Here is a 17703-nt window from a genome sequence, read left to right as displayed (position 1 = left end):
ACAACTTGGATTTTCCCATATGTGCAATTTGACTCCCTGTAATAGGGGTCAATTAAATCTGGGAAGTGTATAGTGCATCTGCATCCTGGTGGAGAGGAACCTTTCCTATACTCACTGAGGATGCTATTTTATGATGTAAGAGCGCGGTTTCTTTTTTTCTATAGTGTGTCTGACCCACTCAATGTGCCTGAAAATATTTTAAAAGGTTTGTTATAATGTGGTCTGATCTGTGTTCCTGACTTTATATTATGTGCCCTGATTTGAAACTAGTCTGTTTAAAATGGGGCTATCCTTAATATGAAGAGTATCTTCTTTTTCAGTTGCACATACAATGCATTACAAAAAGTTAACCACTTGACCTCCTCCAGATTCACCCCCCCCCCCCTTCAGGACCAGGCCATTTTATGCAGTACGGCACGGCATTACTTTAACTGACAATTGCGCGGTCACGCGACACTGTACCCAAATAAAATTTATGTCATTTTTTTTTAAAAATTGAGCTTTCTTTTGGTAGTATTTGATCATCCCTACGGTTTACCTTGTGCTATAAACAAAAAAGTCTGACAATTTTGAAAAAACAAAAAACAAATTTACTTTCTGCTATAAAATATATCCAATAAACAATTGTTAAAAATCGAATTTCTTCATAAACTTAGTTCAATATGTATTCTGCTACATGGTTTTGATAAAAAAAAATCCTAAAAAGCATATATTAATCGGTTTACACAAACGTTGTGTCTGCAAACTATGGTATATATTTATGTCATTTTTTTTTATATACTAGCAATGGTGGCGATCCGCGACTTATAGCAGGACTGTGATACTGCGGCGGACAATCAGACACTAACTGACACTTTGGGGAACCAGTGACACTAATACAATGATCAGTGCCAAAAATATGCACTGTCACTGTACTAGTTACACTGGCTGGGAAGGGGGTTAAACATCTCGGGCGACCAAAGGGTTAACTGTGTGCCTAGCCAGTGTTTTTGTTTACTGTGTTAGGTGTTTTTACTAGGGGAAGTGATGAATTTTATTCCCTGCTTTGCAGGAACACAAAATCAATCCCTTTCCTACTGTCAGAATGGAGATCTACCTTGTTTACATAGGCAGAGTTCTGTTCTGTGTGTTTTACTGATGTTCAGCAGGTGCTGTTGGATATCCAGTGCCTGGCACCCACAGATTGGCTTCTGTTGTGATTTATCAGAGCAGAAGCAACCCACCAGCGGCACCTGCATGCACCCTGTAGGCAGAAGTGCAGAATCCTGTATATATACCTGATCCTGCACAGGAGAGCTGCCCTGTAGCAATAAATATGCTATAGGGCATTTCTGAAGCAGTTAATATAAATGCTTTAAATCACAAAAAAATTACATAATCTCTTATTAGATCTGCTGTATGTGGCCTATTACCAGAAAGCAAGACAGGAGGGTTTGACGTGCATAATTGGTTTAATCTAGAGTGTTTCCACATTTATATGTTGGCAAAAAATCAGGAGCCAATAATCTCAAATGACTGTTTAGTAGGAATTCAATTCACAAAGTCCAGTCCAATGACCACAGAATATATGCAAAGTAATGCAAGTCGAGTAGCTTCCCTAGAGGAGAAGTGTAAAGTGAGAAAGATGATTGCAGATCCCACATGTAATACTGAAGACATGCTCCAGCCTTCATGCCCCATACACACGTGCAGATTATCTGAAGACTTTTGTCTGCAGACTTACCTTTTCTATGTAGTGCAAGGGCCTGCCGGATTGCTTACAAATTGAAAGTGTTTAGGTTTGACCTCATATTATATGGTTTTGGTAAGTCTGCAGACAAAAGTTTTCAGATAATCTGCACGTATGTACGGGGCATAAGATGAAGAGTATGTGTCCTATTCTGATGATAGTGTCAGGCATGTCCAATAATCACACAGCAGAGAAAAAGGAAAATAACTCGTGAGCATGGTGGAGAGAATGGTTTGCGGAATAGTGCTCATGATGAACTAAATGAAGTGGTAAAGGGGTATACCCAAACAGAGTTCAAGGAACAGCTTGCAGAGGTGACCGAGTTTTTGGAAGACACTGCAAGCAAGGCAAATGTTTTAGAAAATAGTGCATTTTAAGTTAAACCTGCAGTGGCTTTGAAGTGTGTTCAAACCCCTGTAGGCAGAGTTGAAGATTTGAATGAGCGGTGTGCAGCCCCCATAAACAAGTCTAATGATGTCCTAACAAAGGACAAATACTGTAAGCAAAAGTAGGACATATAGCATTGTTACTTCCCATAGGCAAGAAACTGAAGATCTGATCAGCTATGGCCGAGTTGGGTCAGATAAAAGTAAGGCAAGGCCTATGGTCTCCAGAAGAAACATGCGGACTGATTAACTTAAGGTGGGGGTCCCTAGAGAGGAAATAGATGGGATTCCTACACCAGCTTTGTTTAAGAGGTGGAAACAAGTGGTTGGGAATGGTAGATTCAGCAACATTAAGTGTTTTTGCTGTCATAGAATGAGCATTTTTCTAGATACTGCCATGCTGTGAAGATTGGACAACAGCAGACTAGTGTTTGCAGGACAGCACAGAGAGACATGCACGTTTATTCGTTTCGTTGGAAATCAATATCTTTCTGTGAAAGTGTTACAAAAAACAGTTTTGCAGTTAAAAATGGGCAGATTGAGAAATATGAGCAGTGAGCTATTTTTTTTGGTACAGGTGGAAGGATCATATAATCTGATTTGTCTCTTACTCTTTTAAGGTACTGAGCATTGAGAGGTGGAGCAGGCAGAAGAGATGACCAAGCCAGATGGGATGGGGCAGACCAGAAGATCGGATGAGAGCCTGAGGAAGATGCGGGTGATTTCCTAAAGGTGGCTGAATTGGAGTGAACTTGCACCCACAGGTGGTTTAGTGAGCTTTGACATTGTGTGTAAAGATGGCTGCTGCATATCAAATTGGCCATGTGGTTTTGGGGGAAGTGCAACCATGTGTTGCTGACCCCACTCACAAAATGACCTGTGAGTGGTCAAGAGGAATGATTACATCCTGTGGGTGGTCTCTGGTATACAGAATTATAAAAAGAGTCCATAGCATGAGGAACACGTCTGTTTTTTGGAGCTGTGGAAAGACCAAGCATGCAGCCAGGGTTTCTTATTATCCTGTTTCTCCAGCTATCCAGTGTAAGCTGTTGACAATCAACTACCAGAGCTTTAGTTTTTACTTTACTACCAGAGTATTCTATGGGGGGTTGCTGGTTCCTCAAACCAGAGAGTATGGGACTTTATGGGCAGGTAGATGGTTTGTACAACCAATGAATCGGATGTGGTATAGGTAAAATAAATAAATAATTTATTACAGAAAAAAGAAGAATATTACAAATTGTAACAAGTATTTGGGTGAACAATGTGCTTGGGGAGAGGGACCCAAGTGTGAGAAAGGTAGAAGTGATTCAAAGGAATCAGTGACAATGGTGCATCTGGTGACATTTTACAAGGATTTTCACTGTTTTCCAGTAGATGTTTAATGGAAAATTACTCCCAGGAAAATCCCCAATCGCTTGACGCGTTTCGGCTTTATCATGGGCCTTTATCAAAGCGTTCAGTCACTCAGTCAGAGTAAATCTATGAGAACAATATACAGGATTATTAAAATCCTCTGAATATGTCATATAACATCATTAAAAAGGCAATACCTTGAACCACACTCATTTGGGATTACTGGCACTTTAGTAATAGATACATAGCCATGGTACACACTTGTAAAACAGGTTTATTATACCACAGACTGAGGACCTGGTGGTAAAGAAAGGGAAGGAAAAATCCCCCCTCCCTCCCCCCTCCTCTTTCCAGAACTGCGGAGGACCCCCACCCCAGCAGCTTACCAAACTGTAAGTTCAAGATATTGCCTTTTTCTTCACCTTGATAGTACCAACCTACACCATAAATTAATACCATTGCAAAAAATCCCCCCCTAGGCTATATGCAGTATACGATTCCCGCTGTGACTGTGAACGGTGATGAGAGTTCTGCGCAGAATAGTGGCTACACCCGTGTATGTATCCCCTAAGCTTTTTGAAGTATTTAATGATGTTATATGACATATTCAGAGGATTTGAATAATCCTGTATATTGTTCTCATAGATTTACTCTGACTGAGTGACTGAACGCTTTGATAAAGGCCCATGATAGAGCCGAAACGTGTCAAGCGATTGGGTATTTTCCTGGGAGTAATTTTCCATTAAACATCTACTGGAAAACAGTGAAAATCCTTGTAAAATGTCACCAGATGCACCATTGTCACTGATTCCTTTGAATCACTTCTACCTTTCTCACACTTGGGTCCCTCTCCCCAAGCACATTGTTCACCCAAATACTTGTTACAATTTGTAATATTCTTCTTTTTTCTGTAATAAATTATATATTTATTTTACCTATACCACATCCGATTCATTGGTTGTACAAACCATCTACCTGCCCATAAAGTCCCATACTCTCTGGTTTGAGGCACCAGCAACCCCCCATAGAATTATATAAGGGACGGCGGCAAAACTTACTAATTTATATGTGTACAAAAGAACCCCCCCCCCCCCCCCCTACTATCAGAGTATTATTTGATATTTTGGGATATTGGGAATAGGAGTGTATGTTTAAGTCATGGTATTTTGTGTAATGTTTATGGTACATTTTATGTGTAAGAAGCTTTATGTATTTTGATGTCCAGCAAAGTTTGGTTTTATGCTTTTTACCAAAACTGCTCTTGGTTCCTTTTACATATTCACTAGATATTTGCGTGGCTGTCCAGTATACTTTCATTATAAATGTTGTTGTTCCCACATTTGATACATGTGTGTATACCCACTAAGAAATTTTTAAAAACATTTTATTCAATATATGTACCTTATGCCACTCTCCATCGTTAACTTTTTGAGGAACCATTGTGGTGGTATCTCCACTTCCAAGATCGTATCTAAAGTGGGCCATTCCATCTTTAATCTGAACAGTGGCAAAATCAGCATGGTTGATACGAGCCATGTAGAACAGCAAGCCTGAATCGGCGGTAGTGCGAAGTTCAAGTTCTATAGAAAGTCTGTAATATTATAGGAAAACAAAATGCTGTGAAAATTCATTTCACATAGATTACTATGTCACAGTAAATTGCAAAGGAATACAAAACGAAAGCAAAGAGTAGAAAAAATAGGACTCACTTGTTTTTTACTTTTGTGTCATCAAATGAAAATGCCATATGGCTATTCCTGGACAGGCCAAACTGCTTTCCACTTATGATAATCTCTGGCTTTTTCTCAGCCGCACAGCCCTTTAAATAAAAACAAACATGTTCTACACATTTCTACATGTAGTTTTGTTGTCTAATGGGTCATTAAGGTTGTCATATAATTCCTCTGGTGGACTCCAAAAATATATTTGGCTTGGGGAAATAGGAAAAAAAAAGCACCCTAAGCTATGAGATATACATTATATATATCCTTTGTTGTTGTAGACTGCAAAGAGCATGCTTTGAGTTGTGAAAAGCACAAAAGCAGTAGGATCATTACTGTTATTTGGCTGTCACAAAGCTAATGACATGGTGCTATAGAAAGTTTGAGTAATGCTGCTAAAAAAGATCTGTCTGATTCAAGTATCTAAAAGCAATATGCAGCCAAAAATGAATGGACAGAGAAATCACTGTATCATTTACTTTACTAATTTTTTTTATCAATATTACATTTTAAAACTAGAGGTAAAACCCACCCAGAATAGTGACTATACTGTATATTAAAAAAAAAAAAAAAAAACTCTATGTATAGGTAGCACTTAAAGAGACCTTGTTGCCAGACCATTATTTAAAAAAAAAAAAAAAAAACTGTGTGCTTTTAACATATTCTATGCATGCTATTTATACCTTTCTTTTATATTTATTAAGAAGTGGTTAAGGGTTAAAAATACTAATGCTTCTTTTTTTTTTTTTTAATTGCTGGGTGGCTAGAACATATTTTTATTGTTCTAGAGTGGCTAGAACATTTTTTTATTGTTCTTTGTAGCTTCCCATCTCAGTGACACATGTACCTTCTAATTTTCTGTCCTGGTGTCACTGGGACAGGAAGTAAGCGGATGTCTCTCCAGTGAGGACACAGACAGAAACAGAAACTTTTGTTTTGAGTTGGGTTTTGCTTTATTTTTGGAGCTGGGGTTCCATTCTTTAATAATATTTATAATAGGAAAGCATGTCTACTGACACCTCCAAAGAGTCAGGGGATTAATAGTTTTTTTTTTTAATTCAAAGGTTGTGGCTATTGCTATTAAATATTCTAGTATGCAAAAACCTTTTCTTATAGGTTTTGTAAATCCGATTTATCAACTCAATAATTCAAGCTAAAAAAGTCACTTCAATACCACATTACAGATATATACTTTGCGGCTTTGAAGTGGTTTGCTGAGATTATGGCTGAAGATATCAGCCATAACCCCGGTATTGTTTTATACAGGCAGCGGCTGGCTTTCTCATAAAGTGTTCTGAGCGGCTCATGAGCTGCTTGAACACTTTCAGAAATGGCCGGCTAGTCCAAGAGGCAATCATGGTGTAGACCCACTTTGATCGCCTCTATGGCCCTGGAGGACCAGAGCGATGTAATGACATCACTTCCGGTCCAGGCTGGAAGTAAACAATTTTTATCTAAATTTTTTTTAGGCAAAAGATTTAAAAAATATATATATTTTTTTGATTGTTTGTTTTTTAAAGGTAAAGGAGAGATGTGGAGTCTTTTTGACCCCAGATCTCTCCATAAAGAGAACCTGTCATCCTTATTTCTATTACATGGGATGTTTACATTCCTTGTAATAGGAATAAAAGTGATAAAAAAAAAAATGAAAGGGACAGTGTAAAAATAAAAAATAGAAAATAAAATAAATAATAAAAAAAATGTAAAGTGCCCCCAGCCCTTCATGTTCCCATGCTCGCACCACACATGGGAGGTATAACTGTGAACTTTACAGCGAGAGCAATAATTCTAGCTCTAGACCTCCTCTGTAACTCTAACAGGTAATCTATAAAGGGGTTTAAAGCGTTGCCTACAGTGATTTTTAGATAGTTTGTTGCCATTCCACGAACTTGCACAATTTTAAGGGGTGACATGTTAGGTACCTATTTACTTGACGTAACATCATCTTTCAAATTTTACAAAAAATTGAGATATATATTGTGTTCTTTTTTTAATATTCATTAAAGTGTATTTTTTCCCAAAAAAATTACATTTTCAAAACCGTTGCGCAAATACCATGTGACATAAACACTTTTAAAACTTGCCATTTTATTCCCTAGGGTCTCTTCTAAAAAAATTATAATCCTTGGGGGTAATAAGTAAATTTCTAGCAAAAAATACTGATTTAAACTTGTAAACATAAAGTGTCAGAAAAAGCCTGGTCTTAAAGTGGTTAATATGGAATGCGTATGATTTGCCTACATTTAGAGCACTTGGCATCCATATGTTTACAATACATACAAGCACCTATTAAACATTATTTAAGTCTTTTATAGATATTATGTTACCAAAAATCTTCCAGGGTTCACCCTAAATGTCACACACTTTTGGTGCAGGTTTAAATTCCTCCTCAAGGAATACACAAAGCTGTTAACTGATTGTAAATGGAAGGAAGTATGCACAGACTTGTGGTTAGCGCTGGTCAAAAAGAGGAACACTTGTGTAACACATTTTTTACATGTTTTGTAAGGCTAAAAAAAAATGAATTACTACATGTCGGTACGTGAGACCTACTTTGATATATTAATTTTAAAAAAAAAAGACAACAAATTTACAGTGTTCGCAGTGCAAAGCTAGTAAAGAAGAAATAGTTTTGGATAAAAGCTTAGAAAATTAAACAACTTATTTACTGTGATTAAGGAGAAAAAAAACTGTACTAAATGTCAAGTTATGTCTGTATATACAAATGCTATACTGATGCTGTTAATTATAAATTCTGTAAAATAAAGAAAACACTGCAATAATAGAAATGCTTATTGTTTAAGGAGAAATGTGTACGATGTTAAGATAAAAGCGTCCCCTTTTTGTCATGAACACAAGTAGGATGTACAAAATAATGCCTGAGAGCCTTAATCAGCTTACTTGCTGCTTTTATTACCCAAATCTATGGTCTCCTGCAGCCAGTTATCTGACCTATGCTGAGACATTGGGTGCGTGATCTTTGTCAAAGAAGCTAAAGGGGATGATGTGCAGGCAGAGATAACTAATGAGCACCTCTGTTGGATGTTTAAAAACCCAGGCATTTTTGTGTAGGTGTCCACTTTAAAAGTGATTCCAGTTTTTTACAGATGGCCTCTCTTTATATTTCCATAGTACACAAAAGATTCCTCCCTCCTTCTCAGCTTCTAGGTTTTTCTAGGACCAAGGGTCACAATAATTTAAACTTAAATGCCAATCTTTAGGCTGATTATTTAGACTAGAAAAAGTACACAGTTTAGTACCGAATAAAATACTGCTTTCAGTGCTCTGTTCACATTATTATTATTATTATTATTATTATTATTAGCAATGTGACCTTCACACAAAGCTGCTGTAACTACTTTTACTAGCAGAGGATGGAGCAGAACATGTCCATGTCTTGTCCTATTACACAGTATTTTGAGTACTTTATGAAGGAAGTACAATAGAAAGAAGGCGCTGATGTGCTTGATGTGATGATCCAGGAAAGCAAATTTCATGCAAAGTCTGTAACCCAGAACAACCAACCACACATCATAATTTACCAGTTGTAAGCTAATAGCTGTTTGTGCTCTTTGCTGCCATTGTGCTATATCCTGGGTGTCCAGTTTGCCCCTGTGCCTTTAAGGAGGGGTGGGCTCCCTTCAAGCTCATCTGCCCTCTGCCTATCCATTATAATGCATGTGCTTCTACTATGGAGGCTCTCAGAATTTAAGTTAAGTTAAGAGTGCAGATAATACTGGGGTGCTGTGAAGCAAATGTATGAAAACAAAACCCCTGTTTTTAATGCATACTGTTAGACAGGATATTTCAGTTGGTTGCAGACTGGTCAGTAGGTTGAGCTTTTCTTTTTTTTTTTTTTCCGCCCTTCCATGTGCTAATTGCTGCAAAGGCCAGTTATAGATAGGGGCAGTGGTCATGTGTTTGTACTGTTGGACAATAAACACCTCCTCATCCCCTTATCTCTCCAAAACATAGGTGGAGAGGTTTTGTAGTTCACAGAAAATAGCTTGGAACGCAGGACTACATTGTTTGGGATTTCAGTTAGAGGAGCTCCAGGCTCCTTCAGAAGAAAATTAAATGTCAGTAGCTATAAATACTGTAGCTGCTGACTTTTAATATTAGGACACGTATCCATCCAGAAATCCAGCGGTGTTCTCTCCCAAGCCGATTTTTAAATTGGCTATTGGCTGCTTCTGCTGCTATCTCCACTAAGGCAAACTGCAGTGAAGCCTTGTAGCTTCACAGCCGGTTCCCTACTGCGCATGTGTGAAGCACGGTGCTCTGTGCATGGGCATGTTGCTGGGGAAGGAGGAGGGGGGTGGGAGCAGGTACCTATGAAAACCAGGTACCTGCTCCCCCCAAAAGCGGCAGCGGAGCAGGGGGGTGGGAGTTGAGGCAGACAAACGGAGCTTCCCCTTTCCCGCTTTAAGTTGAGGATTATGCTGCAGGGGAGTACAACATAATAGAACAGTATAAATTATAGTTGTAATTCAGCAGTGCAATTGTTTGAAACAAACAAAAGCAAATCCGTAACTTCCCTTTGGCAGAAGCTATATATATATTTATACACAGTATCTCACAAAAGTGAGTACACCCCTCACATGTTTGTAAATATTTTATTATTTCTTTTCATGGAACAAACACTGAAGAAATGACACTTTGCTACAATGTAAAGTAGTGCATGTACAGCTTGTATAACAGTGTAAATTTGCTGTCCCCTCAAAACAACTCAACACTCAACCATTAATGTCTAAACTGTTGGCAACAAAAGTGAGTACACCCCTAAGTGAAAATGTCCAAATTGGGAAAATTAGCCATTTTGCCTCATGTGACTCGTTAGTGTTACAAGGTCTCAGGTGTGAATGGGGAGAAGGTGTGTTAAACTCTCTCATACTGGTCACTGGAAGTTCAACATGGCACCTCATGGCAAAGGACTCTCTGAGGATCTGAAAAAAAGAATTGTTGCTCTACATAAAGATGGCCTAGGCTATAGAAAGATTGCCAAGACCCTGAAACTTAGCTGCAGCACGGTGGCCAAGACCGCACAGCAGTTTAACAGGACAGGTTCCACTCAGAACAGAGCTCACCACAGTCAACCAAAAAAGTTGAGTGCACGTGCTCAGCTCTCATATCCAGAGGTTGTCTTTGGGAAGTAGATGTAGGTTTGCTGCCAGCATTGCTGCAGAGGTTGAGGGGGTGTGGGGTCAGCCTGTCAGTGCTCAGACCATATGCCGCGCACTGCATGAAATTGGTCTGCATGGCTGTCATCCCAGAAGGAAGCCTCTTCTAAAGATGATGCACAAGAATGGTGGTGGGAGTGTCATGGTCTGGGGCTGCATAAGTGGTGGCGGCACTGGAGAGCCACAGTTCATTGAGAGAACCATGAATGCCAACATGTACTGTGACATGATTCCCTTCCTTCGGAGACTCCGCAGGTCAGTATTCCAACATGATAACGACCGAAACACACCTCCAAGACGACCACTGCCTTGCTAAACAAGCTGAGGGTCAAGGGGATGGACTGGCCAAGCATGTCTCCAGACCTAAACACTATTGAGCATCTGTGGGGCTCAAATGGAGGGTGGAGGAGCTCAAGGTCTCTAACATCCACTGACTCCATGATGTCATCATTGAGGAGTGGAAGTGGACTCCAGTGGCAACCTGTGAAGCTCTGGTGAACTCTATGCCCAAGAGGGTTAAGGCAGTGATGGAAAACAATGGTGGCTACACAAAATATTGACACTTTGGACCCAATGTGGACATTTTGACTTAGGGCTGTACTCCCTTTTGTTGCCAGCGGTTTAGACATTAATGGCTGTGTGTTGAGTTATTTTGAGGGGACAGCAAATTTGCACTGTTATACAAACTGTTCACTCACTACTTTACATTGTAGCAAAGTGTAATTTCTTCAGTGTTGTCACATGAAAAGATATAATAAAATATTTACAAAAATGTGAGGGGTGTACTCACTTTTGTGAGATACTGTGTGTGTGTATATATATATATATATATATATATATATATATATATATATATATATATTTTTTTTTTTTTTTTTTTTTGGTGTGTGAAATGAGTTCACAAAATCATATTCATCTAAGCATAGCACTGGAAAATATATCAACAGGAAAGCTAGGATACATTTTCATTTCTCTTGCTAAAGAAAACCCTGGAAGAGAATGATTGCAAATTGAGGTACTCCTGTCACATGCTGTATTATGTTCACTACATAGGAATAAAAGAATGAAGGAAGGAGAAATGATTAGTTTTGTAGCAGTGAAAAAAATAGAAAAATAACAGAGAAATGATAGAGAACCACATTAAGCAGGTAAGAGGTGATGGATACCGTTGAGGAATCAAGCTCATCTGTGATATTGGCACTCTTCACTTCAGTGGTTTCAGGCTCCTATGGTGCAGCAAATAAGCAATTGTTAGAAGTGCATACATTGTGAGCCAAATCCATAACAGGTCTAGCTATTATAAAAACATAACACAACAGTGTTCTTTGTCAATACTCTTCATTCTCATTGTATTTTTCATAAAATGATTAAACAGATGCTGATTTATATGGTAAAATTATTGAGCTTTTAAATAAATACAGCACTTGCAAAACATATTAGGGTTATAATGTTAGGGTTGCCATCTAATCATAGAAAGTTAACGATCTAATAGATATTGTAGAATGATTTTAGTTTTTATGTTTCAAATAGAAGGAAAAATGCTGAACTTTTTTTCACTTTCTGAAACAGTTTTTAAAAGTAAAGAAAAAGAACACCTAAGAATGAATGTAATTATTTCAACACCCAGGATGTTTACTACTTAGTCTAGCTTTTTTGAAGCACATGTTGCATTGAATTGTGGGTAACCCCGTGCGTGCTACACACATGCTCTCAATACATGTTGTGATCATTAAAAAGTGCCAGATCTATAAACAATATGATTTTGGAGAAGTGAGACTGGTATGTGAATAGGAGGCTTATTAATAGAAAGGGGCAAAATGCTCCCTCTCTGTGACTATTAACAAAATGTTTTTTGATTTGATTTTGTTTTGAATTGATTTTTTTTGCCACCGTTTTTTCATGAAAATGCTCATTTTTATGTTTTGCCAAATTGTAAAGCTGCTCTGCCCAAGAAAAAATACTCCACATTATGGTTAAGGGTTCCATGTACAGTAAAACCTTGGTTTGAGAGTAACTTGGTTTAAGAGCGCTTTGCAAGACAAGCAAAATTTTCCAAAAAATTTTGACTTGATATACAAGCGATGTCTTGATATACAAGTAGCCTCAAGTCACAGCTAAGTATAAAAGAGAAGAGAGGCGCCTCTAAGTGTAGCAATATGGTTAAATTTAATGAAGGTACAACATTTAGCAACTCACATGGTTGATGATTGGAACAGGCACATCTAAGGATGCAGGCATCCGGGGTAAAGCTGTCCACATAGACCGTCCTCACCGCCATCTACGTCATCCTTTCCATGCTGCCCCTCGCTTTCAGATCGGTTTACTGCAGGGTGGTCTTCCCGGTCAGGATTACAGACTGGCAGCTGGCGGTGCAGAAGATAGTCTATGTGGACAGCTTTACCCCGGATGCCTGCATACTTAGATGCGCCTGTTTTATTCATCAACCATGTGAGTTGCTAAATGTTGTACCTTCATTAAATGGAATCATATTGCTACACTTAGAGGCACCTCTCTTCTCTTTTATACTCTGTACCTACTGCTGGATTTTGCTTCTAATCCCCTTATGGAAGCGGCTATTTGAGGATGGACATTTTATGCAACCTATCGCAATGCTATAATCTTTTTATATGGACTATAAACTGTAGGACTTATGAATAAATGGTTGTGGAACGAATCATTTGAGTTTCCATTATTTCTTATGGGGAAATTCGCTTTGATATAAGAGTGCTTTGGATTACGAGCATGTTTCCGGAACGAATTATGCTCGCAATCCAAGGTTTTACTGTATATTTGCCAGCACAGTATGTGCATTGTTCATGTATCCATATGTTTTGGAGCTAATAGGAAAGTCCTTTATAATAGCGTAGAAGGTTTCATGTACAGTTTATACCATAGCAGTTGGTAATGGACATTGGCCATCTATTTTTTATTTTTTTTAGTCATGTGGTGACATATGACATATGGCACTGCAACGTGTACATTAGCTATTTTTCCACCAGGGGCGTAACTACAGGGGTTGCAATTGCAACCCGGCCCCATGCTCCAGGGGGCCTGTGCAGCTCCTCTGCACACCTGGATAGGAGGGGCGGCGGGGGCAGCATATAGAAATCACTGTCCTCCTTTTTCCTCCTGTAGCTGCAGGAGGAAAATGGAGGCGATTGGTTCCTCTGTATGCTGCCCCCGCCACTCCTATCCAGTTCACTTGTGTTCTGCTGTCTCTGGGCCCCTGTGGGCTCCCCTGGTCCTCCCCCTACTGTGCTGCACACCCCCCCCCCCCCCACTGTGCTCCTTTCCCTCTCTTGCTGGCTGCTTCAGGGGATGTGCCACAATGGAGAACCAGGAAGGGGTCGGTAAATATGTAATTTACCTGCACCTTCCTTTCTGAATGAACAGAGTCATAGTCAGTGACAATGTAAATAAATAAAATAAAATTATAAAAAATAATACAATTTAAATACCAAAAAATAAAAATGACTGACACCCGTGGGTGAACTTCCAGGATCGCAAAGGTCACACTTGCGACCGAGCCCTGGCATTCCACCACCGTGGGGAGGCCCCAAGATGGCAGGAAGGGGGCCCATTCCAGAACTTGTGAAAGGGTCCCGCAATGAGAGTAAAGGGCCCCAGGATCAGTAGGAAGAGCCCCAGGCTTGAAGAGAAGGGCTCTGGCCAGGTGTCAGGGGGGCCCTTCATGGCCAGGTGGCAGGGGGGCCCTTCATAGTTTCCTGCATTGGGGCCCTGAAGGTTCTAGTTATGCCTCTGGTTTCCACATAAATATGGCAGCAAAACAGAAACTTTGAAATGCCCATGTGGATAGAATTTTGGTTAACTTTTTAGAAAATTACTAATATGCAGAACAGAAGTGTGCCTGTCTGCATCTCTGGCTGCAATAAAACGGACAGAACTTTCTACCATATTACTGAGGCATGTTTGTGCAATCAACATTAATACCAGCAGAAAAAATTTAAGGGAAATGTCACCCATATTGTTGAGAATTTAGTGAAAAAAATCCCCAGCCCACCAGAGTGGCTGAGCCATCTGTTGTTTTGGTGCGAATGCATTTGTATTGCCACATTACTCTACATGGCATTATATGGTATAACTCCTTAAAGTAGAGTGTGAGCTATTCTTATTTAGACGTATACCTTTTAGAATCTCCTCATTTTGATGTCCTGTATTTCTGCTTTATTTTAATCCATTGTATATCCGAAATGCATTATTTTTTTATTTTTTTTTTAAATACATTAGGGAGGCCACCTTTTAAGGATCACATCTGAATAATTTTGCAATCAGCAAGATCTACTTCATTCTTTAATGGTGCTTGGATTATGCTACAACAATCTTCAAAACCCAGATTACAATACTATTCATATACTGAAAGCCAAAATAATCAGCTTGAATTCCTCAATTACATAAAATATAAATTTGTCAAAGGATATTAAAAAACATCATACTAAGATATCTTATTTTGCTCAATGTAAAAACAGATTTAGGTGTAAGACGGATAAAATGGCCAGGAGTGCAAAGATGTCGAAGAAACTCAGTCCTGGAACCAAACAATATATAAAAAGAGAACATGCCCATGGGATTTGGTTTGAGTTGCACCAAAAAATGTAACCACTTCTGAATCGAAAGGGGGTAAACCCTTAATGATCAGGCCATTTTTTGCGATACCGCACTGAGTTAATTTAACTGACAATTGCGCGGTAGTGTACCCAAAGAAAATTGATGTCCTTTTTTTACTACAAACAGAGATTTCTTTTGGAGGAATTTGATCATCTCTGTGGTTTTTATTTTTTGCGCTATAAACAAAAAAAGAGCGACAATTCTGAAAAAAAAAAAACCAATATTTTTTGCTTTCTGCTATAAAACACAGCCAATAAAAAAAATTAAAAATCGTATCTTTTCATAATTTTAAGCCAATATGTATTCTGCTATATATTTTTGGTTTGCGCAAAAGTTATCGCATCTAAAAACTAGAGGATAGATTTATTTTATTTTTATTTATTTTTATTTTTTTTATTAGTAATGGCGGCAATCAACAATTTTTAGCAGGACTGCGACATTGCGGTGGACAGATTGGACACCCAACCGACACTTTTGACACTTCTGAGGGGACCAGTGACATTACTACAGTATTCAGTGCTTAAAATATGCTCTGTTACTGTACTAATGACACTGGGAGGGAAGTGCTTAACAACAGAAGCGATCAAAGGGTTTTGTGTGTTCCTAGGGGGTGCTTTCTAACTGTTCGGGGACGGACTCACTAGATGAACAGAGAGATCCGTGTTCCTAAATAGCAGGAACACAAGATCCCTGTGTTCATCTCTGACAGAACGGCGGTCTGCCTTGTTTATATTGGCAGACCGCCGTTTTGTCTTTCTGGGGAGAAATTGCAGGTGGCTGGTGCGCCCCCACTGGCTATTGCACGAAAAAATGTACAGGTACGTTGTTTCGCCCAACAGAGCCAACTTGCCGCAGGCGGTCGGTAAGTGGTTAAAATGACATTACAAAGAATTATACATATTTATATTCCATAGTAAAGTTAACAACTTGCCGTGCACCTTTTAGCAGTTATACTGCTACAGGGCTGCCGCGCTGCGCAGCATCATGTATATATACATGATCCTACACTTACGAGTATCGGGTGCAAATGTGCGCCACTGGTGGTTCACTCCCGCTGTGATTTTACACAGTGGCAGCTGATCAGCGAGTCCCTCGGACCCAATCTCCAATGGCACCCGATGATTGTACAGTACACAGGCAGAACTCTGATGTTAACAAGGCAGATCGCCATTCTGTCAGCACTGGAGATATTGATCTTGTGTGCCTGCAAAGCAGGCACACAGATCAATGCCTTCCCCTACTAAAAGCACCTCACACACAGTTAGAAAACATTGGGTAGGCACACAGTTAACCCTTTGATCACCCCCGATGTTTAACCCCTTCCCAGCCGATTTTATTAGTAGTGTGACAGTGCATATTTTTAGCAATGATCACTGTATTGATGTTACTGGTCCCCAAAAAGTGTAAAAAGTGTCAGTTAGTGTCCCAAAAATCACAGTCCCACTATAAGTTGCTGATCTCCGCCATTACTAGCAAAAAAAAAAAAATGAAAAAAAAAAAAAGAAATAAAAATATACCATAGCTTGTAGACACTATATCTTTTTACACAAACCAATCAATATACATTTATTGGGATTTTTCTTACCAAAAATATGTAGCAGAATACATATTGTCCTTAATTGATAAGAAAAATTTCAGTTTTTTTTTCTTCCATTTTTTCTATTGGATAGGTTTTATAGAAGAAAGTACAAAATATTGGTTTTTTTTTAAATTTTTTAATTAACATTGTCAGTCTTTTTTGGTTTCTAGCACAAAAAATAAAAACAAAAAGCTCTATTTGTGGGGAGAAAAAGGACATTTTGTTTGGGTACAGCTTAGCATGATCGCGCTATTGTCATTTAAAATAACGTAGTGCCATATTGCAAAAAATGGCCTACTCATGAAGGGGGGTACATTTTCCAGAGGGCAAGTGGTTAAGAAAGACAGGGTGAACAATACATATATCCTAAAATTGAAAAGACATATTAGCGTTGGTGTATATTTCCACAACATTATGCAGAAGAAAAAAATACATAAATGCTAGACTATATTTCAACTCGTTTTGTGAAGCAATGTTCATTTCTTCAGAAGACAAATGAATCCAATTCCAAGCATATCTGTGGAGAGACCATGTCATAGGAGTAAACAAGTAAGAAATAGGCATAAGCATCCCCATGTAACAAAAGCAATGTGGGTATTAAATCACAACTCCCAGTGGGAAATATACACCAACGCTAATATGACTTTTCAATTTTAAGATATATGTTTTGTTCACCCTGTCTTTTTTAATTTTACAATGGAATAAAAATATGTATAATTTTATGTAATATAATTGTGATTTTTTTGCCGCAACTCAAACCAAGTCCCATGGGCATGTTTTTAGATATTGTTTAGGTGTAAGACAGGTTTGATAAATAAATATCTCAGTGTCCCCATTTTTCCCAGTTAAGTCTGGCATACTAAATTTGCATACCTAGCAATTTTCGAAATCTGGGGCAGGTCTTTGAATTAATACAAATAAAAAATAAAATAAAATAAAAATGGCCTCAAAATGCAGACATTGACATTTTTACTGTGTTCCCATATTGGTGATCATTATATTGCCCCCTTACATTGGTGGGCAGTGGAGAAATGGCCCCTTATGCAGGTGATCAGAGTAGTGTCCCTTTACATCTGTGGGCAATGTAACGCCCCCATAAGTTGGTGTTCAGAGGAGTAATGTTCCT

General features: G+C 38.7%; 1 protein-coding gene across 4 annotated transcripts in view; it reads right to left on the bottom strand.

Annotated features, from left to right (window-relative positions):
* LAMA2 (laminin subunit alpha 2) overlaps nt 1–17703 on the bottom strand; it is a 1405743-nt gene that overhangs the window by 33599 nt on the left and 1354441 nt on the right. For 3 of the 4 annotated variants that reach the window (XM_082249565.1, XM_082249567.1, XM_082249568.1), the window contains 3 exons: nt 11539–11598; nt 5181–5290; nt 4873–5062 (listed from right to left, as the gene is read on the bottom strand). In XM_082249565.1, coding sequence (XP_082105691.1) covers nt 4873–5062; nt 5181–5290; nt 11539–11598 — 360 coding nt within the window. The remainder of the gene's footprint in view (nt 1–4872; nt 5063–5180; nt 5291–11538; nt 11599–17703) is intronic. The other variant, XM_082249566.1, reaches the window with a different exon arrangement.

The sequence above is a fragment of the Pelophylax lessonae genome (assembly GCF_965119305.1).
Source record: "Pelophylax lessonae genome assembly, chromosome: 3".
NCBI classification, from domain to species: Eukaryota; Metazoa; Chordata; class Amphibia; order Anura; family Ranidae; genus Pelophylax; species Pelophylax lessonae.
The sequence above is the reverse complement of the archived record's forward strand: the minus strand, read 5'-3'. Positions and strand labels throughout refer to the sequence as shown.